The sequence below is a fragment of the Branchiostoma belcheri genome, unplaced genomic scaffold, assembly GCF_001625305.1.
Source record: "Branchiostoma belcheri isolate BF01 breed outbred unplaced genomic scaffold, Haploidv18h27 scaffold68, whole genome shotgun sequence".
Lineage (NCBI taxonomy): Eukaryota > Metazoa > Chordata > Leptocardii > Amphioxiformes > Branchiostomatidae > Branchiostoma > Branchiostoma belcheri.
Genome location: NW_017804331.1, coordinates 707,802 through 733,276, shown reverse-complemented (window position 1 = coordinate 733,276; position 25,475 = coordinate 707,802). Strand labels below are relative to the sequence as shown.

General features: G+C 42.1%; 3 protein-coding genes across 6 annotated transcripts in view; 2 read left to right on the top strand and 1 right to left on the bottom strand.

The window, feature by feature from the left end:
* The window catches only part of LOC109484043 (eukaryotic translation initiation factor 3 subunit F-like), a 5,999-nt gene extending 401 nt beyond the window's left edge, over window positions 1-5,598 (top strand). The window contains exons 2-8 of one of the 2 annotated variants that reach the window (XM_019787227.1): window positions 478-548; window positions 1,599-1,678; window positions 2,049-2,186; window positions 3,176-3,267; window positions 3,807-3,943; window positions 4,772-4,885; window positions 5,329-5,598. In XM_019787227.1, coding sequence (XP_019642786.1) covers window positions 478-548; window positions 1,599-1,678; window positions 2,049-2,186; window positions 3,176-3,267; window positions 3,807-3,943; window positions 4,772-4,885; window positions 5,329-5,412 — 716 coding nt within the window. In that variant the 3' untranslated portion in view covers window positions 5,413-5,598. Of the gene's footprint in view, window positions 1-477; window positions 549-1,598; window positions 1,679-2,048; window positions 2,187-3,175; window positions 3,268-3,806; window positions 3,944-4,465; window positions 4,519-4,771; window positions 4,886-5,328 lie in introns of those variants that run through there. The other variant, XM_019787228.1, reaches the window with a different exon arrangement.
* A 1,859-nt stretch (window positions 5,599-7,457) lies between these two features.
* Window positions 7,458-12,170, bottom strand: LOC109484047 (N-alpha-acetyltransferase 50-like). Its single transcript, XM_019787232.1, has 5 exons — window positions 12,025-12,170; window positions 10,441-10,583; window positions 9,543-9,662; window positions 8,311-8,377; window positions 7,458-7,759 (listed from the first exon to the last, which is right to left on the bottom strand). The coding sequence occupies exons 1-5, from the start codon at window positions 12,030-12,032 to the stop codon at window positions 7,567-7,569; spliced, it is 531 nt and encodes a 176-aa protein (XP_019642791.1). The 5' UTR covers window positions 12,033-12,170; the 3' UTR covers window positions 7,458-7,566.
* A 420-nt stretch (window positions 12,171-12,590) lies between these two features.
* On the top strand, window positions 12,591-25,298 carry LOC109484061 (V-type proton ATPase catalytic subunit A-like). Of its 3 annotated transcripts, none has more exons than XM_019787259.1 (15): window positions 12,591-12,682; window positions 14,111-14,204; window positions 15,063-15,191; window positions 16,466-16,649; window positions 16,783-16,813; window positions 17,424-17,561; window positions 18,390-18,541; window positions 19,044-19,206; window positions 20,203-20,311; window positions 20,778-20,900; window positions 21,741-21,855; window positions 22,605-22,812; window positions 23,393-23,452; window positions 24,350-24,444; window positions 25,073-25,298. In XM_019787259.1, exons 1-15 carry the CDS (start codon window positions 12,680-12,682, stop codon window positions 25,281-25,283), a joined length of 1,815 nt encoding a protein of 604 aa, XP_019642818.1. In that variant the 5' UTR covers window positions 12,591-12,679; the 3' UTR covers window positions 25,284-25,298. The 3 variants fall into 3 exon arrangements, with proteins under 3 accessions (XP_019642818.1, XP_019642821.1, XP_019642817.1); XM_019787262.1 differs by lacking the exon at window positions 16,783-16,813 and adding an exon at window positions 22,480-22,543 and having other exon boundaries at window positions 16,466-16,680; window positions 22,669-22,812; XM_019787258.1 differs by lacking the exon at window positions 16,783-16,813 and having other exon boundaries at window positions 16,466-16,680.
* Window positions 25,299-25,475: the final 177 nt, after the last annotated feature.

The following is a 25,475-nucleotide window of genomic DNA, read 5'->3' as shown; positions in this document are numbered from 1 at the left end:
AAAAATTATATCTGGCCTGGACAGGGGGGGTTGAGTGGCCTAAACAGGGGGGTTGAGTCAAATATTTGGTCTGGACAGGGGGGTTAGGTCAGAAGCTGATTTTGACTTCTTCCACCCCCCTCCAGTTTTTTAACAGCCTAATACAAGTTATTCCAGTCCTTTAATTTGTTGTTCACAGTTATGAAAGTGTTTAGGAAACCATAATTTCCGTTTTTGATCAGTGGCAGACTGTTCATCAGAAATATGTCCCGTATAGCTAGCCTACAAAAATTATGCAACACCCACTATGATCACCTTATGATTTGTTTTTTTTACTGTCTGATATTAATTTACTCGAACGTACAGCAGACAAGATTGCTGCATGGAGGATAGATTGTTGGAACACTTCACATTTTGGACAGGGGTGATTTAAGAACAATCCAAAGCAAATATTGCCTTTCAGGTCTTATGATTTGTTTTTACTGATAACTCAAACAGGGACAGCAGACAAGAAGATAGTGGAGGTGACAAACTGTTTCCCGGTGCCACACAACGAGTCAGAAGATGAGGTGAGTTTTAAGATTTTTTTCATCTCTCAAACTATAGAACACGCAACTTGAGACATTGCACATTTGTAACAAACCTATTCAACTTCACGAAAAAGTCATGACATGTATTATAATCAAGTTTACATGTCATAAAATGTAATAATCTCCAAGCAGATCATACGGTGGCAAGGCAGTGTCCATTGACCAGAGGAGTGTCCATTAGCCACTTTCGGTGGCCGTACAAACCTCTCTGGCTAATGGATACTGTCTTGCCACCGAGAGGGATCTGCTTAGAGATTAAAATGTAATAACACAGTTGCACAAAGAATTGCATATTCAGTACCCAGTATTCTTTTTAAACAGAGACTGGTAACAGAGTAGTAGGCATTTCATCGGTCTCGTAGGACCATGAAGAAGAATCATCTTCTACATCATGTACTTATTTTTTTGCTTTACGCTTAAAGCGTCTGTGTTCTGATGCGAGTCTCTGTTTTTCTTCCCCCCGTTGTAAGCCCTTCTTAACTTCCTGTCTCCAAAGTGTTCCGTTTGAACATTGTAAGAGTCTCCCATGTGTTAATGTCTGTGTCCATGTCTTTTCTGTTATGGTGGTAACATTCAGGGTTGGACAAGTCCCATTGCCCACTTGCCCAGGGCAAGTAAAAGTACTGTTCGGGCAAGTAAATATCCCCCTGTACTTGCCCAATTGGGCAACTAAATTTTTTGGATACAAAGTTTAGCCGCTATGGTGTTTGGAGCAAAATTACTCATCATTTTGCCAAATTGATATTATATTAATGTCCTTTTGTCAGAAAATCCATTGCCAGTCTTAAACCACATTATTTTGATGAATAAAGTATGTAGCATTATAAACTCTAAAATAAGATGCTGGTAGTAAAAATGCTTAAAAATGTCATGTATATTTTGGGCAAGTGAAAAGTTGGTTCGGGCAAGAGGATTTTTGAAAACTTGTCCAACCCTGTTAACTGTTAACAGGATCATCAGTACCAGTGCCATAAGTTGAGATCTGTTATGATGGAACAAACATCTTTCCTATCTCCTCAACAACCACAGGTTGCAGTTGACATGGAGTTTGCCAAAAATATGTACGAGCTTCACAAAAAGGTGAACCCATCTGAGGTGATCGTAGGGTGGTGAGTACAGCTTGTCTGTCCTTCAACTTAAGCTAACAGATACATAAAACAAACCCTACCTTTCACCTCAATTTCTCATACATACACTGATTTGGCTATGCAAGACCTAATCAGTCAGATCTGTTATCACGCCCACTGGTGTACACTTTAACTGATGAAATCAACAAAAAGTTTGTATTACTACATGTAGTATCTGTCAGTCTTTTATATTAACATCTTCATCTAACGTGTGTATGTAATCAGACTTTGATATCAAACATTTGATGTTTGAAAGTTACAGTTTTCTAAGACTGTATCAAAATTTTCAATCTATCAACATAATCAATTCATGGTGCAAAAACCATGTTAACACACTTTACATGTTGTGTAGGTATGCCACAGGACCAGACATCACGGAACACTCTGTGTTGATCCATGAGTACTACTCGCGAGAGTGTAGCCACCCCGTCCATGTGACTGTGGACACCAACCTCAGGGGAAACAAGATGGCGTTTAAGGCATACCACAGGTACAGAGTTCACTGGAGAATGGATGTTTGTGGCACAAAAAATGTAGTTTAACTTAGCATGAAAGTTCATCTGTGTTGGTACACATCATTATGAAATAAAGACTGAGCTTTAACTTCCAACACTAGATACAGAATTGGGACTTACCCCAAATTTTTGGTTGACTCCATTAACCTTGTTCACGGATTGTCTCTGACGTCACGTTCCAAGAGTAGACGGGTCCATTCCGTGAACAAGGTTGATGGAGTCAACCGAACATTTGGGGTAAGTCCCAATTCTGTATCTAGTGTTGGAAGTTAAAGCTCAGTCTTTATTTCAAAATGTAGTTTAAGTTAAGGGGTTATTTTGTACAAAATAAGGTGGCTGTGTTCCTGTAATCCCACAAAGCTATGTCAGAGGAATGATTTGTGCCTATTATTATTATGTGTTGGTTTTGGTTTGGTTTTCCTGTAATGCCCACGATCATGATAATGATCATTCTGGCATAGTCATTTTCACCTGAGCGAAGTGAGGAAAGTTCGTGTAAAGTGCCTTTCCCAAGGGCACAAGGTTGGTGACATGGCAGGATTCGAACACGGCACCTCTTGGTTCTGAGCCGAATGCTCTGCCGTTGCACCACACAACCCCATTCCCTTTGTTTGATGCCTTTTAGTGATCATTTCAAAAAGCATGAGGATTATTAGTTGTAAACCACAGCTCAAAATTACCTTGTATTCTATCATGAAAGTTCTTCTATGTTGGCAGTTACATGTTTGGAGTTAAAACTTTTGATCCAACACAAAGAAGTTCTCTCCCCTAGAGTTTCAACCAGTCACTCTGGTCTTCTTCAGTAGTCTGACACAGTGAGGTCTGGCCTAGTGACAAGCCTCAATGGGTCAGTCTGCCAGAGTTACTGGTCAAAAGCTCTAGAGGAGAGAACTTCCTTCGTTTTAACTCTAAACTTACCTTGTATTCGTTTGTAATTTTGTGTACTTTGCTTGGTTCCCCCCAGTGTGTCCATGGGAGTATCAGGTGGTACTATGGGCACCATGTTCACCCCCCTCCAGCTGAAGATTACCAGCTACGAGGCAGAGAAAGTAGGAGGTAGGTTTGGATAAAAATACACTGCTGGAAAAGATTACCTTCACAAAAATTACTTGTCAGGAAACATAAAGTCTCCAGGTAGGTAATACACAACCAATGCAGACTAACAAGTCACATACAATACTCCAGGTCTATATCAACAAAACAAACAACTGGTCAGCTTTACTTGTTGCTTCATAACATGCCCTTAGCCAGTTTGGAAGAACCCCCCTCAAGGCTCAAAGGTCCACTTTTTTACCTAAAGGTTCAGGCTTTTTCTTTAAAAGATGGACTGATTTGCATCAGTGGAGCTGGAATCCTGGAAAAACTGCTCACTTTGTCATTGAATAAAAAGTTATGTCTGATTTGTGAAATCATCTCAAAAACACAGGAAATGCCATTTCTGAGGGTTCAACTAAAAAAAAACCTGTGGTGCTCGCTGGTCAGTCAGATAGTGGGAAGAACCCCCCACCTCATTCAAAATCCTGGCTACAGGCATGCATAACAATTACTATGAGAAGTGGCTGATATCCATCTTTCTCCCCCCCCCCCACCTGTAGTGAGTCTGATCCAGCAGGGTAAGACAGCTCCTAACAGCACCATCTCCATGTTACCGGACCTGTCTGCGGTGGGGAGCCAGGCCGCCAAGCTACAGGACCTGCTCACAACCGTCATTGCGTATGTGGACGACGTGTTGGTAGGTTTACATGACTTCTTCTGGAATAAGATTGCTTAGTTTTGGACTCAATGTTAGTGTCCTTGCCTGACCATGTGCATGTGTAGGGAATGACATTTTTGTATGGATCGTTAGGGCGGGGAGTGTAGGAAAGGTATTTAGATGTTGCATTAGGTAAGCCGTTCGAACGGCGACGTTAGCGTCCGTTCGACGTCCGAACGGCTACGTTAGGATCATACGTATACGTTAGGATCGACAACGTTCGATGACGTTCGTAGAATAAAAGAGAAGTTTTTGAGTTGAAGTCTTTGTGGACAGACGTCTTTTTTTGTGCTCTGTGTCCGTTTCTTTACTTGTCTCGCTCATACTTTACTCTAAGGCGGAAATCCCACGAGGATCAACAACGAACCCCTTACACATGGTCCGGTATCTGGTAGATAGAACAGTGCAGCAAAGTTGTCCCCCTCATCTGCTCACCTGTCAAGCACTTATTGTGAATGTGTGAATATGTAACAATGAGGTGACCTTGTGCTGACCTTGCAGGCAGGAAAAGTTACAGCTGACAACACGTGGGACGTCTGCTGATGCAGCTGATGTTGTGCTGAAGTTGTAATAATGTTGTACTGATGTTGTACTGATGTTGTACTGATGTTGTATTGATGTTGTGCTAATGTTTCAGGCAGGAAAAGTTACAGCTGACAACACGGTGGGACGTCTCCTGATGCAGCTGGTGTTGTGCTGAAGTTGTAATAATGTTGTACTGATGTTGTACTGATGTTGTACTGATGTTGTACTGATGTTGTACTGATGTTGTACTGATGTTGTATTGATGTTGTGCTAATGTTTCAGGCAGGAAAAGTTACAGCTGACAACACGGTGGGACGTCTGCTGATGCAGCTGGTGGCAAAAGTACCACAGATGGAGCCGGAGGACTTCCAGAGCATGCTCAACAACATGATGAAGGTCAGTTTCACAGTTCCACTGAAGAACTGGTGGGGCAAAGCAGTTTTACAGAGGTTGATAATATCTTGAGAATCCCTTTGTTACAAGGCTATCCGCCAGTGTCTATACCCTCATCTCATTCCTGATATTTCTTCTTGTCCCAGTGATTACCTAGTCTTACGCCAAAAAGCAGTTACTCAAGCAACTGGATTGCTTGAGTAACTGCTTTTTTGGCGTATCGTATTACCTGGATGTCTAACCTTCATCAACATTACCTAGTCTTGTTTTTTCAAACTGCTAACACTTTCAGTACTCACGACCTTACATGAGACGTTCTGCTGAAGTGCTATACACAATACATGATGGGTTTCGCACAGGTGCAGTACGTTCTGCCAATGTGCTGTTTGAAGTATTTTTGTCAGGGAAAACCATGCCTTATTTTCATGTACATTATTTTCCTGCAGGATCTGCTGATGGTTGTGTACCTGGCCAACCTGACAGACACACAGATCCAGCTCCACGAGAAGTTATCAGTCAAGATGTCCTGAGGGGAGGGCGAATTGGACACTTCAGAGTTTCTATAAAAATACATGGGAGCTGTTCATTCACCCTTAACAATAAGGAATGGACAAAGAGGGATGGGGGGATGCCTGAATTTTCTTTGTATTCCACCAGTGATGATTTGGTATTTGGGCATGACGACTTGCATCAAATAAAAAAGTCTGTGTAACTCATACATGTATCTGTTTCTTGTGTGCTTCAGTTATCATCTTGGGTCAATGTTTTTAAGTATGAATGTACAACCTGTACTGGTTCAGGATGACCAATATTCAACTGGCTCACCCTGGACAGCTGCGAGTTTGAGGATTGCCATCCTTTATTAGGCCACACTAATTTAATTTCTTGGTTAACAGATTTTTCTAGAAAAATAATGGAGCGGGCGGGCGAAAAAAAAATGAAAACAGGCCTAGGCATCCTATTATGGCCCAAAGTAGTACGATAGGAGCCATGAAGTCAACACACCAGGCTGGTTCAAAACTTAAACAATGAATTTTGAACATTTAATGATAGTTACCATTGCATTGAAAGATGTAACAACTAGGATGAAAAGGACTGTTCAGGGCAAAAAATGAGCATTTTGCAGTTGATTCTGAATTTTTATTTTTATTTGCAAATCAGAAAAAAATGAAGTGGGCGAATCCATTAACCAAGAACTTAAATTTATGTGGCCTTAAGCCTATACTATAACTGTTACTTATATTCTAGGTTATACATACGGAAGCTCAAAGTAACATGAGGATCATCCTCATTTTACCTGAAACAGTCCTTATATATTCTGTCATTCAAGCAAAAGTCGTAGCTGCTGACGGCTATACCAATATGATGTCTGTTTTTTACGTCTGAGGACAATGGAAAGATGATGCCAAGACTTCAACACCAATATCTTCGCCCATAAACAAAGCGTATTATAAAAATGCAAACCATTCGTTGCAAATCAATCTTTTATTTTTGCAGAACCATTTCCATGTATTACACAAGTCGATTTATTAAAACAAGTACAGATACATGTAACGTTAGTTCACAATTCTTGTACACCAGGAAAATAGAGTCCACATGCATCACCTTCTATCTGCTGTGTCTGGAGTCTGTAACTATGTGATAAGCCTTACGTGTGCGGTCTTGAATACTATAGACATGAAAAATACTGGCTTGTTACCTTGTGAGCTACTACTGTACAACTTGTACACCATGTTATTAACCATGAATTACATCTGACACGAGTTTTGTATCATTCCAGAGCCTATATTCTGTGAGATACACATGAAACATTAACATTACTGTTTCTGAGAGGAAGGAGATATGTGGAAATTCTGTCTGTTTCAAATACATAAAAAAACAAGGTGACCAATAGGTTTAATCGACATAGAAAATTTTAAAGGCATGATAGTTCTTACAGAGCAGTATGAAATAATAAAGCAGAATAGATTACAGGAGTAACGTTAACTAGCATGCAGATATAGAAACGCAAGTTCTCAATCCCCATTCTTCAATTTATACGCCTGCAGAATCCTTAGTAAAGATGTCATTTTTATTCTAAAACTAAAAGAAGCCTCTTCCCCGTCAGTAGTTAAGACTATACAAACCAGTTGGTGCTGAACTTACTTCATGTATCTCCCCCTATTATCAAAACTTAATGTTTAAGAGATCATTTGTGATCAAATCGAGCTTCTTCTGACAGTCAAAAATACACAGAAACAAATAGTGCTGTGTACCTAAACCCACATTTAGGTTCAGGTCCGGATTCAAGTCCAGAGGTTTAGGTTCAGTTCTGGAATGGTAAGTCCGGACCTAAACCCATGGCATATACAAAATTGCATGTTGGCAAACTTGCAATGTTGTCTGGGCAAAACTTTGGCCACATAACATGGAGGCCGACACTTGACGATGCCCGATGGCAATGTTTTCTTCATTTAACCACACAGATTATGCGACCTATGGAAGGTTTTAGGTGGTTTGGAAAGAAAAGGGGTGTGTGACATGGGTTTTGTTGTAATAAGTCCAGAACTTGTTCTTGACATTTAGGTTTTTTTTTACTTGAACCTAAACATTTTTACAAGTCCGGAACCGGTCCAGCGAATTGGTACACAGCACTAGAAACAAACATGCTGGTTGGGTATGTGGTAGTGATTACACTGATGACTTTATGAGGTGTCCTGTTGCTGGTCTTGGTTGCTGACTGGTCTCTCTATAGCGTCGCCTCTTCCAAACGTTTTCTGCAGAACGTGTGCGTCTGCCGGCTCTATTCTCTTGTAGTAGTGCTTTTTTGTCTCGATGATCTCAAACCCAAACTTCTGGTAGAATCTGATCGCCCCTTCGTTGTTTATCTGCACGTGTCTGGAAAGAGAAAAGTGGGCCCATTAGAACTTCGACGTCACAAGCACTGAATGTACAAGTCTTTATCTCTTACAACAATACAAATAAGGAAGCAAGTAAATGGTTTTTGTAAAATACAATTTAGGCCACACCAATTCAATTTCTTGGTTAACGGATTCGCCCGCTTCATTTTTTTCTGATTTGCAAATAAAAATAAAAATTCAGAATCAACTGCAAAATGGTCATATTTTGCCCTGAACAGTTGAAAACAGTCCTTTTCATCCTAGTTGTTACAGTTATTCCATCTTTCAATGCAATGCTATCATTAAAAGTTCAAAATGAACCAGCCTGGAGTGTTGACTTCATGGCTCCTATCGTACCATTTTGGGCCATAAAAGGCCTGTTTTTATTTTTTTGCCCGCTCGCTTCATTATTTTTCTAGAAAAATCCGTTAACCAAGAAATTAAATTTGTGTGGCCTTATGTCATAAAGGTTATCACTAGGCATTAATTGTACATGATATGCTGATACTTGTAATAGTAAAATAGTATACAGATACATGATGTACATACAAGAAAACGTTGTCGAAGTTTCCATCTTCTTCACAGATCTTCAGCACATGATTCAGCATAACAGTCCCTGTAGGAAGGAAAGGAAGATTGTTGTAAGTCTGACAGATTATAACAAAACATTCCTTTGCTTCAACTTTCATGTAGTCCAAAATTGACAATCAGACATTTACTAACAAAATCAATTTTTGGGAATAGGTGCACTGGTGCACCCAACCTAAAAAAATGGGTGTACAAAATTTTCTGTGGGTGCACCATATGAAATAAAATATGTAGAATGTCAGAAAAAAAGTAATCATGTTTAATTACTAAAGAAAAATACTAAAAGAATGATTTTATTATTTTTCTAACACTTAGATGTTAACAACATGCTGTATACTACTAGTGTCTATTTATTAATAACAGCTTTACATATGTAAACCTACAAGAATATTTGGGTGCACTGGTGCACCCTGAGAAAAAAAAATTGGGTGCACAGCTCCAAATTTGGGTGCACTAAGGTGCACATGCACCCAGTATTTCCAGCCCTGCTAACAGTGACTGTGGTTTCCAAGGCAAAAATACTGGTGCCACATTCTGATTTTGGTGATGCTTTATCTGTTTATCATGATAACCTACAACAACAAAAGTAATCCAAGAACATGAATGCTGGTAGATCCCAGAATGTCCATGCAGAAATAGTTGATCTCCTCTAACACAGTTCATACTTTCATGAAAGTTCATCTGTGTTGGTAGTTACATGTTTAGAGTTAAAACTGAGACAGACCAGGAGTGACTGGTCGAAAGCTGTAGGTGAGAGACTTTTTTGTGTTGGATCTGAAGTTTTAACTCTAAACACAGCTGTGACTAGTGATGCATGCCTAAACCCAATTTTTGGTTTGGTTCAGGTCCGGATTCAAGTCCAGAGGTTTAGGTTCAGTTCCGGACTTGTAAGTCCGGACCTAAACCCATGTCATATACAAAATTGCATGTTGGCAACCTTGCAATGTTGTCTGGGCAAAACTTTGGCCACATAACATGGAGGCCGGTACTTGACGATGCCTGATGGCAATGTTTTCTTCGTTTTGCAACAAAGATTTTACAATCTACGGAAGGTTTTAGGTGGTTTGGAAAGAAAAGGGGTATGCGAAATGGTTTTTTATGGTAATAAGTCCAGTCCAGACTTGAACCTAAACATTCTTACAAGTCCGGATCCAAGTCCAGTGAACCGGTATGCAGCACTAGCTGTGACTTACCTATCCTGAGTCTGCGGTACGGTGCTAGGCAGCCTAGTGTCATGATGTACAGTCGTCGCGAGTCTTCAGTCTGGTCCACACGACAACACACAGCTCCAACAACTATGTCATTGTAGTAGGCTGGGGTAGGGTGCCAACAGAAGGATGGTTTTAGGTTGAGCGAACAGTCATTAATTTAATCTACAGGCAGACATGTATCATGTAGGCTTTAAGACAGGCAGGGCAGTATCCAATACGCCACGGTTTGGATTGCAAAAATTGATACCTGTAAGAAAGCCTGATAAAAATGCCTACCAACATGTCAATGAAGCCTAAAACCTCTGCTTAAAGCCTAAAACCTCTGCTTAAAGCCTAAAACCTCTGCTTAGAAAGTAAACAATAATTAAACACTTAATAGTACAAAGTGTCAGCCATGATACCCTAAAGAACGTTGCCCCAGCCTTCCGACACTCACTATACATGTGTTATACTCAAAGTGTCAGTCATGATATCCAGGGTTCTAGCTAGGATTTTAGCGTAGTGGCACTGGCCGCATGATGAGGGAGCAAAGCGGAGCTTTTAAAAAGTTGAGCTTAAAAAGAGGTCATTTGAGAGATACCCAAAGGGAAAAAATGTTATTTCTAAGGTATGTACAATGTATCGTTGATTTTTCAGATTTGATCTGGCATTCTTGAACAAAGAAATACAGTCACAATGCCCCTATGCTGTATTAGAAATTAGCATAGGGGGGAAATTTAGCGTAGAGGGTCAAAATTATAGCGTAGGGGGGGAAAATTTAGCATAGGGGGGTCAAAATTATAGCGTAGGGGGGCCCTACGCTACTTTGCACTAGCTAGGACCCTGATATCTAAGAAGAAACGTTTGCTAAGTTCCTGGACTGGTCGTTTTTCCAACTCACCCAGTTTTGCGAGCTCCCCTACCTCCAGCACATCCTTGTAGAACTTGTCGTTATAGGAGACGGGAAACACGACCTGGTTCAGCCGCTTCAGCTGCTTGATGTTGTGTGGAGTCACGTCTCCCAGCTCGATGTGCTGACCACGGCTGGAAATAACAATATAAACTCAATATTTCACACACATAATATTTCAACAACACAAGCTCAGTACAACTTGATGTTGTGTGGAGTCACGTCTCCCAGCTCTATGTGCTGGGACGGCTGGAAGTAATGAGACAAATTCAGATCTTACACCTACTAGTTGGGTGTGGGCCAACTGCAACCTGAAACTGTCCGTGGTTGGTACGGAGACTACTTGTGTTGGTAAGTTGTTCCATTCTACCAATTGTCTGGGAAAACAAACTAGATCTGTATATATCTGTTACTGTACTATTATGGTAATCTCCCAGCAGATCATTTGGTGGCAAGACAGTATCCATAATGGCCAATCTGCTGGGAGATTATATTCTGGGGAGCTAAAAAAAAAAACAACATCTACTATTATTATGTTACTTGATACCGATTGATTGGGTAAGGCCATGTTGATTTGATTATATGGATGACATCCACGAGTGCATGAATTTTCGGCCGTTTCAAAAAAAAAGTTTTCAACCATACTGTAAATCGTACAAAACAGTTGCAAAATGAGCAAAAATATACCGTAAGTTACAAAAAAACCATACCAATGTCGTAGAATGCCAAAATCAAACGAAAAAATACGAAATTGTAAAGAAATGAACTTGAAGACTAGATTATTCGCCAAACCATATTCTGTGCCATTTGTTCAACCCTCATGAACACGTAGATTTCATAATGAAAACAACTTTTTTTTTATTCGCACGCGCATCAGTTTTGGGGCTCCCGGAGGATGTCATCCATATAATCAAATCAATGCGGCCTAATGGTCATGTGGGATTTCTGCATGATGATGATGACTGTCAAAAGAGGTGTTTACAATAAAAATTCACAAGAGTTGACGATTCGCACCTTAATGTTAGGTAAATTTTGCAACAATCTTGAAGACCCCCCCCAAAAAAATCATACAAATTTGAGGGGGCCTGAAATTATTATCTGATTTATACTTCTGTATACTTCAAAATCATACCTACAAAAGGGATATCATAATTGTGAACACAGACAGAAGTTTCACAGTTAGTCTTTGGCTACTGCCGGGCTCCTGACACAAAAGTATGTCCCTTCAGGGGCCAACACAAGGGGGATAATCTCCAAGCAGATCCTAGGGTCTCAAAAATAGACTATCAAATAATTTGGCCAGGCAGTATCCAATTGGCTAGAGAGGGACCATCAAGGACCCACGTTGGTGGAAGTAGAAGCGACCAAAAAAAGAAGAAGAAGAAAAAAAAACGGGCCACGTATATAAAAAGCTAACGATCATTCCCCCGCAACCTCTGCTTGGAGAGTAAAGGGGGAGGGGGGGAGGATTAAGTTCTGCTTCGGTATGCTGCAAAAAGGTATCGGGAAACTTCGTACAATTCTCTTAACCTTGTGACCAAGATAGTGCAGATGCAGAATGATAACACGCAGTACCTTCTCATGGCTGCTCGATGTGTAGAAGATTCTCCCGCAGACGACGTTTGGACGACCGTTCCTGTGGAAGTTTGGCGGGACCGGCGTTAGAAAGTCTCCCGCCTACAGAACAGAACACCACATGGACACCGGAAATAGCAACGGGTCATACCAAGCTGCATCACGGGGGACACAAAATTCTAGCCGCCGTAGCAGGCTTTATATAGAACTGGGGTTTGGTGCTCTTCGGCTGTTTTATGATTAGTACAGGTCTCAAAAAACGGGGAGAATTCAACCAGGTCGGCTATGTTGTCTATATGCAATCAGAAAATAGCACACAAAAGCTCCAAAGGACCCTGAAGACCCCCCAAACCCACAGTTTCTGGCATGTTATGGAGGCTAACAAAATTCCACATTTCCTCCAACAATACAACCAAATTAAAATCATAAAATTACACAGTAATACAATCAATGATAAATACATTTATACACATACTAAGAAATTTCCTTGTCGCTATTTTTTTTTTTACCTCTGTGTGAGATTCGAGGATAGCGATGGCGAATGATGAGCTATGCTTACGCTATTCTCTGTCAGGTGAAACATCATCATCATCATCATCATATGACCAAAGGACTAGCAAAGCTCAGAAGCCGGCAGCAAAAAATCTGATCTACAATGGTGAGTTTATAGGGAATTTTGATAAGAATTTGGTCGTTTTAAGCCTTTCATATCTGGCTACACGTTGTGTATATGCAGGGTGTAGTTTTGAGGTCATTATGGGGTTTTCAGGTGTGAAATTTGCTGTGGTTTAAAAACGCCCATCTTTCGCCCTCCCCCTCACGTGAGAGTGAGAAAATGTATAAATTATTTCGTTGTTGGTAAAACAGCTATTAGGATTGATATTCTTACATTTTCTGTGATATAACCAGTCTTTATACTCAGCTACCTATGAAACCATTAGGCATTTTGGATTTAGAATAACAAATTGTATATTTTGGCCTTTTATAGCTTTAGGAAAAAATTGTCAGGTTGATGTAAAATATTATTGTTTTATGGAGCCATGGTGAGAATAGATAGATGATGATAGCAGTAAGTTTGTACACATCATCGGAGTATCATGGCCTGATCAGGACTCCCAGGCACTGACCATAGAGCTTGATGTGGGCCAGTCTTGTAGAAGAGGAACCTCTGAACATTTCTGCTTCTGTATTTAGGCATTTCTTACTTGTGAAATTTTGATTTTACGCTTTCAAGGTCACAATGCATATATTATGATATTCTGGTCAATATTCATAATTTTCAACTCAATTTTCAACTGGTATTATCAATGACTCTGAACCATGGTACAGGTTGACTTCTACTTGCATATGCAACACATTTGTCCTTTTGTAACGTCAGTAGGGCCACACCGATTTAATTTTATGGATGACATCCTCTGAAGACCCCAAACTAGTGCGCGTGGGCGAATAAAAAAAAATTCTGGACAAAAATAAAAATGCTACTAAACCACAGGAATACGAATTCGTGGCAGTACTTAGCGACGTACACGACAAGCCGGCACATGCTGGCTTTTTTGCGGAATTTATGAATCGGTATTGTACGTATGTACTGAGTTCTTGAGTCATGGAGCTTCGAATTCGATAGCTTGGGTGCTCGGCTCCATATTGTCGCAAATTACCATGAACTACCCAGGCCTAGAGCCAGGCCAGAGCCTCGATGGACGTGATCTTTTTTTTTTTGTTGAGGGCGACAGGGGAAAATCAATGCTCGCGCGGATGTCATCCATAAAATTAATTCGGTGTGGCCTTGTCGTAGAAAGAAAATCATTGGATAATACCGGGGTACTGTGATACACCATATTCGAGAGAATAGGGTATTAATTGAATATTGTGACAAAGTCTACAGTACTGAACTTTTACGTGCTGAATTGGACAGAAATTGTATAGAACATTTCCTCTACATGTAAGTACAACATCAGTCGAGACAGTTTGGACCGTTTGGTACAAAAACAGTGCCAGTATCACCCTAAGCTGCTGTAAGGTTCATATGATATATTAGTAATATGTACTGGTGTGTCTAAGGAATTGTTAATCTTTTTATCTTCAGGCAGGGGGACGTGAACGTATGGAGAAGTTGCCTAAAATCAAAGATGCAGAGAAAGAAGGTCAATTTGGATATGTGTACGCCGTGTCAGGCCCAGGTATGCTTTATTAGTTTATACACATTTTAGGCAGATGTTTTACAAATGTAATACATGCCCATTGATCACAAAATAGAAGAATGTACGTTTTTAAACATTTTCATGTTTGTTTTGATTTTAAAATTTAGTGACGCTAAACAAGAGTAATACTACATGTTACTCTAAACTTCTAGAAGCAATTTCCATAAGGATTATTATTACCATCCTGGATGTCTAACTTTCATCAATGTAACAGATATTATAGTTTGAATGTAGTACTGAAAATAAGAATAGCAAATTTGTTTATTCCCAACCATTTGATTTTGAAAATGACCGTCTTCAAAACATCAGCTCTTGTTAAATAAGTGGTTGACTGGTTGTGATCAAAGAACTTTGCTACTGAAATCATTCGCTAACCTCATGAAATTGTTCATGGATGTACTGAAAGATATTTGAATCATTGATTTCCCCGACCAATTACACAACATTGCACCACTCAGGTCAGGTGTCAGATCATGGAGCTAGAGAAGGTCGCGCAGCTCAAAAATTCATGTCCTTTGCAGGGGTCCACCCCAAAAAAAGCCAAGGGTCAGTCAGGTTTTTTTCTAGGGTTGGTCAGGAAACAGAAAACACAACATTTTTTTCCTAGGCCTAATTTGACTGTACTGAAAGTCATTCTATCCATTGACTCCCCCCAGTTGTGACCGCGGAACGGATGGCAGGCTAGGCCATGTATGAGCTGGTTCGATATCATATCCATGTCCAGGGAAGCAGGCAAACTGCACTGGGTGCTACATACTAGCTTCCCTATGATGCAGACCTGTCCCTGGTGCTGAACGTTGCCCACGCTCTTATAATTTTTGATCCATTTTTATCCAGTGGTGACTGCGGAGCGTATGGCAGGCTCGGCCATGTACGAGTTGGTACGAGTCGGGCACAGCGAGCTGGTGGGGGAAATCATCCGACTTGAGAACGACATGGCCACTATACAGGTGTACGAGGAGACTTGTATCCTTTCAGCAGTCTTTTTTTTTATTTAACCGAATTTAACGTCGTTTTTCCCCAGCAAGATTTTTACGGCTGGATGCTCTTCCTAACGCCAACCCAAACCCTAGTAGGGCCCAGGAACCCTCTAACTGAGGGGGGAAATATGTTTAAGTGCCTTTCCCAAGGGCACAACGTCTGGGTGCAAGTCCGGACATGTCTGGGTCCAACCCTGGGGATTGAACCTGGGTCTCCTTGCTTGACAGTCGGACGCTCTATCCACTACACCACACAGATGCCACACTGACTTAGATAGTTTAGAAGCAATTCTATTGTCATTAGTGTGATTGTGGATCACATCCATACCATGGCCACTATATAGGTGTATGAGGAGACCTGTATCCTTCCAGCAGTCTTAAAAAAAAAAATTAACGGCTCTTGGTTGCAAATGTACTGATGTCCACACATTGGCGCACCAAATCCGTAGGGTGTTTTTGGCACCCAGTTAGACAATTATCCTAAGAGGCTCGGTGGGCGTCACTCCACTGTACATGGTGGGGAAGTCGTGTAAAGTGCCTTTCCCAAGGGCACAACGTCGGGCCACGGTGAGTATCGAACCCGGGACTTCTAGGTTCCAAGTCAAATGCTCTAACCATTGTGCCAGCAACGCCAATTGCAATCTGCAGACTTAGATAGTTTAGAAGCAATTCTATGGTCATTAGTGTGATTGTAGATCACATCCATACCATGGCCACTATGCAGGTGTACAACGAGACCTGTACCCTATCATCAGTCATAACAGCAGGCTGCAGTGTTAGAAAGTTTGTAGCCTGATTGAACCTCGCTTTTTGCCGGCTTCCTGATTAGTCCAACCATCGGGTGGCATCTCTTTGACTTCCGGACAAAGAGCTTGTGTTACCAGGCTAGATCCTTTGTACTTCTACTTAGAATGCAGTTAGACCTGTCGTGAGTTTTTGTAGATCTTATTTATGTAGGCAAGCAATGAAACTGCACTAGGTGCTACACCTTGGTGCTGAATGTTGTCTCACAAGCACACCTGTCCTTGTTACTGAACATGTATCCCTTAGTCAAGCTGACCCTTTCCCAGGGCTGAATGTTGTCCACATTCTCACAACCACAACTATCCTTGGTGCTGAACACCTTCCCTCTCTCTGTGCATTATTGCAAGAGTTGACTGTCCATAATAGATAGATACTGACCACTGATTTTCAATTAAGTAAAATTGACCTCTTCATCGTCAACATGTGTTGGAAGCCGTTTCCCTAACCTGTGGCCAGCCGGTGTGACAGTGGGAGACCCCGTGCTGCGTACGGGGAAGCCGCTGTCCGTGGAACTCGGCCCGGGAATCCTGGGTAACATCTTCGACGGAATCCAGCGACCCCTGAAGGACATCTGTGACCTGACCCAGAGTATCTACATTCCCCGCGGCGTGAACACCCCAGCACTCAGCCGTACTGTCAAGTGGGACTTCAAACCTCAGGCTGGAGTTAAGGTAACCCTTTTCCTTAGTTACTGTAGTTGTTTACTTTTCTGTATTGGTTAGTATCTACATTCCCCGCGGCGTGAACACCCCGGCACTCAGCCGTACTGTCAAGTGGGACTTCAAACCTCAGGCTGGAGTTAAGGCAGGGCTCGAAATTCATTTTTGAGAATAGGTGCACTGGTGCACCCAACCTAAAAAATTAGGTGCACAAACTTTTTTTTGGGTGCACCATATAAAGCAAAACTTAATTACAGATCTTACTGCTCCTCTTCTGAGCTTGAATCTAAAATGAAAGCTAACTTCAAAACCTTGAACAAGTACTACAACAAAGATTTTATTATTTTTCTGATACTTCGAGACCAAGAATATCCGGTATACTATTATACATTTCTAATGTAAATTCCTGCCACAGAAAAAAATTGGGTGCACAGCTCCAAATTTGGGTGCACTAAGGTGCACATGCACCCGGTATGTTGAGCCCTGTACCTTTTATTTTATTTTAGGCAACACCAATTTAATTTGTTAGTTGGTTAATTTGCCCGCTTCTTTTTTTTCTGATTTGAAAAAAAAAAAAACATTTAAGCTTCTGAATCAACTAACAAAATGCTCATATTTTGGCCCCCACAGTTAAAGGAAGTCCCTTCTCTTTAGAGTTGTTACAGTTTTTCCATCTATCAATGCTCTTTATCAATTCAACACTCTTGTAACATACACATGTGCAACTCTTTTCTGTATCTTGTGGCCTGTTGCAGGTTGGTAGCCACATCACCGGAGGAGACATCTACGGAATTGTGCACGAGAACACGCTCATCAAGCACAAGCTGCTGCTGCCGTCCAAGGCACACGGCACAGTCACCTACATAGCAGAGCCAGGAAACTATGACATCAATGTAAGTATCAGCACAATCTGATGTATTGTGTTTAGTGATGCATACCTAAACCCAATTTTAGGTTCAGGTCCGGATTCAAGTCCAGAGGTTTAGGTTCAGTTCCGGACTTGTAAGTCCGGACCTAAACCCATGGCATATACAAAATTGCATGTTGGCAACCTTGCAATGTTGTCTGGGTGAAACTTTGGCCACATAACATGGAGGCCGGTATTTGACGATGCCCGATGGCAATGTTTTCTTCATTTTGCAGCAAAGATTTTGTAATCTACGGAAGGTTTTAGGTGGTTTGAAAAGAAAAGGGGTATGTGAAATGGTCTTTTATGGTAATAAGTCCGGACTCGGTTCTTGACTTTTAGGTTTTTTTGGACTTGAACCTAAACATTCTTACAAGTCTGGATCCAAGTCCAGTGAACCGGTATGCAGCACTAATTGTGTTAGTGTGAAGACAGCATACCAGAAGGTGTTTGTGCTTTATTTAATTACCTTCGTCAGAAGGTTATGTGTTTAGGTACACCATCCATAGGGGGTTGCTGATTTTGTAATCGGTGATAACTTGTGGTGTGGTGCATGTATCTTTATGATATTTGGTAGGTAGGAAGAGGTTGGGAAAAGGAAGGTCAAGGTCAATTTTGGGTAATTTTGGGTATGATATCTCATGTTGTGGACATGCTATGGTCTTGATTTTTGAGTGGGACACAGATGTTTGGGCAGTAAGTATCTGGTGTGGTTTTCAGCACTTTTGGATTTGTTGCAGAGGAGGTTGTGTTGGAGTTTGCTGTACTAACCCCCCTGATGTTTGTTTGTTTGTTTGTTTGTTTATTTGTTTAGGACGTTGTGTTGGAGACAGAGTTTGACGGAGAGCGAGAGAAGTTCAGCATGCTCCAGGTGTGGCCCGTACGACAGATGCGCCCCGTGTCGGAGAAACTGGCCGCAAACTTCCCACTGCTGACCGGACAGAGGGTGCTGGACGCACTCTTCCCGTAAGTGTCCTTAAAAAATGTTGTGTTAACTGTTTTCAGAGTTAAAACTTTAGATCCAACACCTAGAGCTTTCGACCAGTCACTCTGGTCTTCCTCAGTAGACTGACCCAGTGAGGCTTGTCACGTGGCTTTGTCAACACTGGGTCAAAGGTATCTGGTAGACGATGTTGGATGACCCAGTGTTGACATCACACTTCAAAGAAGCCACGTGACAAGCCTCACTGGATCAGTCTACTGAAGAAGACCAGAGTGACTGGTCGAAAGCTCTAGGTGAGAGAACTTTTTTGTGCTGGACCTAAAGTTTTAGCTTCTGACCATGGGTGGTACGGAATATACCATGTTGTATTCTATGTATATCACACGGGGTTGTAACAGTTCTACACGGGCTTTGAAATGTTCCATACAATAATAAAAATGTGTTTCACATGTGCAGAGTGTGCCATTGTGAAAATATTTCATGAAATGTTGAAATGTGAAATGTTTCATTCTGCCCTTACCCCAGGTGCGTGCAGGGCGGGACCACTGCTATCCCCGGTGCTTTTGGCTGTGGGAAGACCGTCATCTCCCAGTCTGTCTCCAAGTACTCCAACAGTGACGTCATCGTCTACGTGGGATGTGGGGAGCGTGGAAACGAGATGTCCGAGGTTCTGAGAGACTTCCCTGAGGTCAGTCATCTGTTATACATGTGCTTTTTGAATGAATGAATGAATGAATGACTTTATTTCAGGTAATACCCATGATACAAACATTAAACCACATAAACATTAAACATACAACAATTTAGACACATTTTTAAAATACGTATTTCTGAACTGACAGTCAGACCTCAATAGACGGCATATTATACTATTGTTGGTGGCGTAAAGTCTATTAATGAAGGAATAACACAATTTCCTGCGTCTAGCATCGAATGTATCGGTCGAGAGGTGTACAAACATTGAACTAGCACTACAACCTCTTGGCAACTTAAGAAGAATACGAAAGCAATTATTGTATGCAACACGACACTTAGCTAGTACACTCGCATGAACAGATTTCCATAACTGGACTCCAAACAACTGAGAACAGTAGGTCATGAACAAAGTCATTTTTACAAAGAGTGCCACATACATCCATCAGATTGGTCGAGTATAGGATATAGGAGTTCTCTTTTACACAACCAAACTTGTCTTACCTTGCTGACATTTCGGTGTCTATTGCCTGTTTCGCTGGCTAAAATACAACACAGACCTTTCCCCCGCCTATCCTTACACTTAGGAAGATGTCTCTGTTGTGAAGCAGTGTCTGTACCGTGCGCTGTTGATGTTGACGATGTCGATTCAAACAATTCTTGCACGGCTGGCCCAAAAAATAGCCGACAGGATGTTTTCAGTGAAACCAAAGAAGCGATGTAAGCCGTGATGTGATTGGCCTACAGCTTCCCAGCGACCTTTGACCTTAGCTTTCCGCTACTGAAAGCTATGCCTCTGATTGGCTGAAGCTTGTCAGCCCGTTAGAGTGGTTTGAAATGGGCAGTTTGCCAGGGTTGCTCCTTACTGGTAAGGAAGCACGCCTGGCGTGGGAGGATGATTCATACTGCAGCTTGTTGTCTTCAGATGTAAAAAACCCACTGCTCAATTATCCCCGGGTTAACAGTGTCCCGCGTGTCTCTCCCCCTCCAGTTGTCTATAGAGATTGACGGCGTTGTGGAGTCCATCATGAAACGTACAGCGCTGGTGGCGAACACATCCAACATGCCGGTAGCCGCTCGAGAGGCCTCCATCTACACAGGTACAGGACAGTCTTCTGGAAGAACGTCTGTAGGCCTAGGAAAAAAAGTTATTGTGTTTCCTGTTTTTCGACCGTCCTTAGAAAAACCTGCCCACCCTAGCCTTTTTTGTGTGGACCTCTGCATTATCTGACACCCGAGTGATAAAAAGTGATGAAAAAAAGTGACTTTTCCAACATTAACATTAAAAATATTAGTGTCCTCATGCAACTTTTGCTTTGGTGTGACACACCAGCTTCTGTATCTATCTAACATACCAGAGTTACACACACACACAAAATCAGCTAGACCTGTCACTGACAAAAAGTAGTGACTGAAAAGTAGGTACATGTACTTGAAACGTATGACAGTTTTCGAAATCTATCCCATTGCTCATTGCTCCTGTTTCTTCAGTATCTCATTACCTGGATGTCTAACCTTCAGCGACACACCAGTGTTACATTGAGTACATGGTCTGCCTTGTTTCAGGCATCACCCTGTCTGAGTACTTCCGTGACATGGGCTATAACGTCTCCATGATGGCGGACTCCACCTCTCGATGGGCCGAGGCGCTGCGTGAGATCTCAGGACGTCTGGCTGAAATGCCTGCAGGTGAGGCTAGTTCTGTGTGTGTGTGAGGGTATGTGTGTGTGTGTGTGAGGGTATGTGTGTGTGTGTGTGTGTGTGTGTGGGTATGTGTGTGTGAGGGTATGTGTGTGTGTGAGGGTGTGTGTGTGTGTGTGTGTGTGTGTGTGTGTGTGTGTGTGTGTGTGTGTGTGTGTGTGTGTGTGTGTGTGTGTGTGTGAGGGTGTGTGTGTGTGTGTGTGTGTGTGGGTCCGTGTGTGTGTGCGTGTGTGTGTGTGTGTGTGTGTGTGTGTGTGTGTGTGTGTGTGTGTGTGTGTGTGTGTGAGGGTGTGTGTGTGCTCGCGCGACTGTGTGTGTGTGTGTGTGGGCGTCTGTGTGTGTGTGTATTTCTGTGTGCGCGTGTGTCTGCGTGTGTGTGTGTGTGTGGGCGTCTGTGTGCGTGTGTGTCTGTGTGCGCGTGTGTCTGTGTGTGCGTGTGTCTGTGTGTGTGTGTGTGTGTGCGCGTCTGTGTGTGTGTGTGTGTATATCTGTCTGTGTGCACGTGTGTCTGTGCGCGTGTGTCTGTGTGCGTGTGTGTCTGTGTGTGCAAGATTATATGCAAGATTATATTGCTCTGTCTTCCGAAAAAGCTTGACTGCAGAGTTGCACTCAATTATCAGTGACTGTTCATGTTTCAATACCCTGAATAAAAGAAATATCGCTTGAAACAAAGGTATGCAACCAAGCTCTTACTTACTTTAGATAGCTACCCCATGTCAGTGATATAGTCAAACTGAATGTTTTACATCAGTGTAACATGCAGCAGTTGAAATGAAATGAAATAAGCAATTAAAAAGTGTGCTGAGTAACCCCCTGCTTGTTCCCCAGACTCTGGTTACCCCGCCTACCTCGGCGCACGGCTGGCGTCATTCTACGAGCGCGCCGGGCGGGTGAAGTGTTTAGGGAACCCGGAACGGGAGGGGAGCGTCAGCATCATTGGAGCGTGAGTATTTCTTGACCTTGATACTGTACTGCGTAACACCCCTCGGTTGGGGTCAAACACAAACCTGTATGTCTATTTATTTGTTTATGACAATAAACCAGTCATCATCAAACACGCAGGGGGGATCGGGCAGTGCGCAGCGCTCTAAATACTCCTCAAGTGTAGAAGAACAGATTCCTTAAACTTGTTGGCCTCTGGTATTTCTGGTAGGGCCTGTGGAAGCTCGTTCCAGTCTCTTACAGTCCTTGGGAAATACGAATACCTATAGCAATCCTTGTATTTTGATGACTTCACCTTACCACATTCATGCATCAGTCACTGACAACTTTCCAGTGTCACTGGCAAAGGGTAGTGGACGCTACCTGAAACGTCTGACAGTTTCCAAAATCATATCCAGTTGCTTGAGTAACCGTTTTTTGGCGTATCTTATTACCTGGATGTCTAACATTCACCCAAGAAGACTTACATGTACCTGTCCATCATGTCTGCCTGCAGTGTGTCCCCACCCGGAGGTGACCTCTCGGACCCCGTGACCTCGGCCACCCTGGGCATCGTGCAGGTGTTCTGTAGATAAACAAACAAACAAACAAACGAACAAACAAGCCTGTCCATCTCTCCCTGCAGTGTGTCCCCGCCCGGAGGTGACTTCTCGGACCCCGTGACGTCGGCCACCCTGGGCATCGTGCAGGTGTTCTGTAGATAAACAAACAAAGAAACAAACAAACAAACCTGTCCATCTCTCCCTGCAGTGTGTCCCCACCAGGAGGTGACTTCTCAGACCCTGTTACGTCGGCCACCCTGGGCATCGTGCAGGTGTTCTGGGGCCTGGATAAGAAGCTTGCCCAGAGGAAGCACTTCCCGTCTATCAACTGGATCATCAGCCACAGCAAGTACATGCGCGCCCTGGAGGAGTACTACGACAAACACTTCCCAGAGTTCGTGCCGCTACGGACCAAGGTACGCTCTTCAACTGTTGTCTGTGTGTGTCGTTACAGTCAAGTGTTGATACTTGTGTAAGGTTAAAACTTTAGATCCGACACAAAGAAGTTTTCTTACCTAGAGCTTTTCGACCAGTCACTCTGGTCTTTCTCAGTAGGAGCCACGTGACAAGCCTCACTGGGTCGGTCTACTGAGGAAGACCAGAGTGACTGGTCGAAAACTCTAGGTGAAAGAACTTTTTGTGATGGATCTAAAGTTTTAACCTTAAACATGTAACTACCAACACAGATGAACTTTCATGATAGTATAAGTGTTGATATTGTTTTGCTGTGTCTCTTAATTCTGCTTCCTCTTCTTATTCTTCTGCTTCCATTCCAAAGAAATAAGGTCATTGACCAGATGGCTGTCACCATGGTAACTGGTGCTGTAGCAGACACCCTGTGGTGTTGGGTTACATTTTATGTAGCAAGTGGCAGGACAGAGTCGGACTGTTGCTGTACCATGTGCCTTCCCTTTGGGTTTTTTAGCCACATTAGGCCTCTTGTATAGCTATCTGTATGCATGAATCACTGATGCCCGATTTTTCTGTTTGTTGTAGTGTAAAGAGATTCTACAGGAAGAGGAGGACTTGTCAGAGATTGTGCAATTGGTCGGCAAGGTTGGTAGAGACACATTTCAAAGCATTTTTGCTTGTAAGATTGCTATAAGCATACAAAGGCCCATCACAACGGAGAAGTTGACCAGCATATGTCAACAGAGTAGTTGACCAGCATATGTCAACAGAGAAGTTGACCAGCATATGTCCTACTCCAAGGATTAGCAGACCACGACGTTGTCACTAACAAGCAACTTCTAGATGCACTCCACATGTACATTGCATCTACCAAAAGATTTACTTCCACCTGAGCCACTGTTTCTTTTTAACAGATATGTTTAGCCCTAATGTTTATCGATTTAATTCTAGGTACCCTATTGTTTCTTATATCTAATTTTTTATTGTAACTTGATCGATAATGTACTTACGTATGTGTCTATTGTGTATATTTGTGTATGATGTCACAATATCAGCTACCAGCTGCCTGGCGGCAACATTGTATTGCCATGTTGCAATTTCAAATAAATAAATAAATATGTCAGTGCTGTTATCACAGTGTCACCTTTACTAGGCAGAATTTCTCTAATGGTTCCTTAGAGTTTCTTTGAATCAGATGTGTTCTCCTCAAGCTTTCGCCAACAGTACTGTAATTCATTTTATGTTCATGGTAGCAAAAGTTTTGTGGTCTGAGAAAAATGGATGTGTTCACGGAACCATTTGCTCGTAGCGGCGGCAGGTGTAGAAAAAAGAAAGACGGTAAATTATTTGTTTAATGGAAATGCTAATTTCGCGGTACAGAAGTGAGCGCGAAAACACGAACATAAATAAAGTACCGTGAAAAAATCAGTAATTACTGTAGTACAGTAGTTGGTTGGCCTTTGCTTGCATTGTGATCCAGACTAGGTGATCCAGACCATGTGTCTAACAGTGATCTGTACCCCTACTGTGATCCTACTGTAGGGTTCCCTTGCTGAGACAGACAAGATCACGCTGGAGGTGGCCAGACTCATCAAGGATGACTTTCTACAGCAGAACGGCTACACTGCTTATGACAGGTGGGGAAACATCTGGATTCTTAGATTATTTAATTGGAAAAAAAACGGCTGGAGTAATGGTTAATTAATAAAGAAAACCTTGCAGCACAAGGATGATTTGAGGTTTTGTACAAGTTGGAGATTCTAAAAACATCACATTAAAATAGGGATTTTGCATGGCAAGTCTAACTTCTCATCATCATAGCTTGTCGCCAATCCACTCCAACCAGTTCCGCGCTGCTTCTAACTTCTAAAAACATATGACACTATAAAATGGCTTCACGCTAATTTTTACCTCCGTGAAAAATGGAGGTATTGTTTTTGGCGTGTCTGTGTGTCTGTCTGTCTGTGTGTGTGTCTGTCTGTGTGTGTTTCCGCAACTTTGTGGTCATCATAACTTCAGAACGCCTTTATGGATTGTGATGATATTTGGTGTGCTGGTAAATCTTGGAAAGACAAAGGTCAAGGTCAAGTATGGGCCTCCTGGTGGATGACCTTGGTACGGCAGCAGAACTTCCGGTTATTGGATCTTTTGTCCTGAACAAGCTATGGTCTTGACTTTTTGGTGACAGATAGTTTATCCTGTCAGGAATAAGTGGCGTGATATGATGATGTGATGATATGAAGTGAACCTTTGGTTGTTTGTTAGATTCTGCCCATTCTACAAGACGGTTGGGATGATTCAGAACCTGCTGGCGTTCTACGACATGGCGAGACACGCCGTGGAGACGACCGCGCAGAGCGAGAACAAGATCACCTGGGCCATCATCCGAGACAACATGGGAGACATCCTCTACAGGCTCAGCAGCATGAAGTTCAAGGTGGGTGGTGTTTGTTTTGTTTTGGCCACACCAATTTAATTTATTGTTTCTCTGATTTTTTGGGGAAAAAATATGAAGTGACAGGGAAAAAAAAAATAGGCCTAGGCTAGGCATCTTATGATAGCCCAAAGTGCTACGGTGGGAGCCAGGAAGTCAACATACCAGGCCGGGTTAAATTTAATTTATAATGATTTGATAAAAACATTGATACATAAAAAAAATGTAATAATT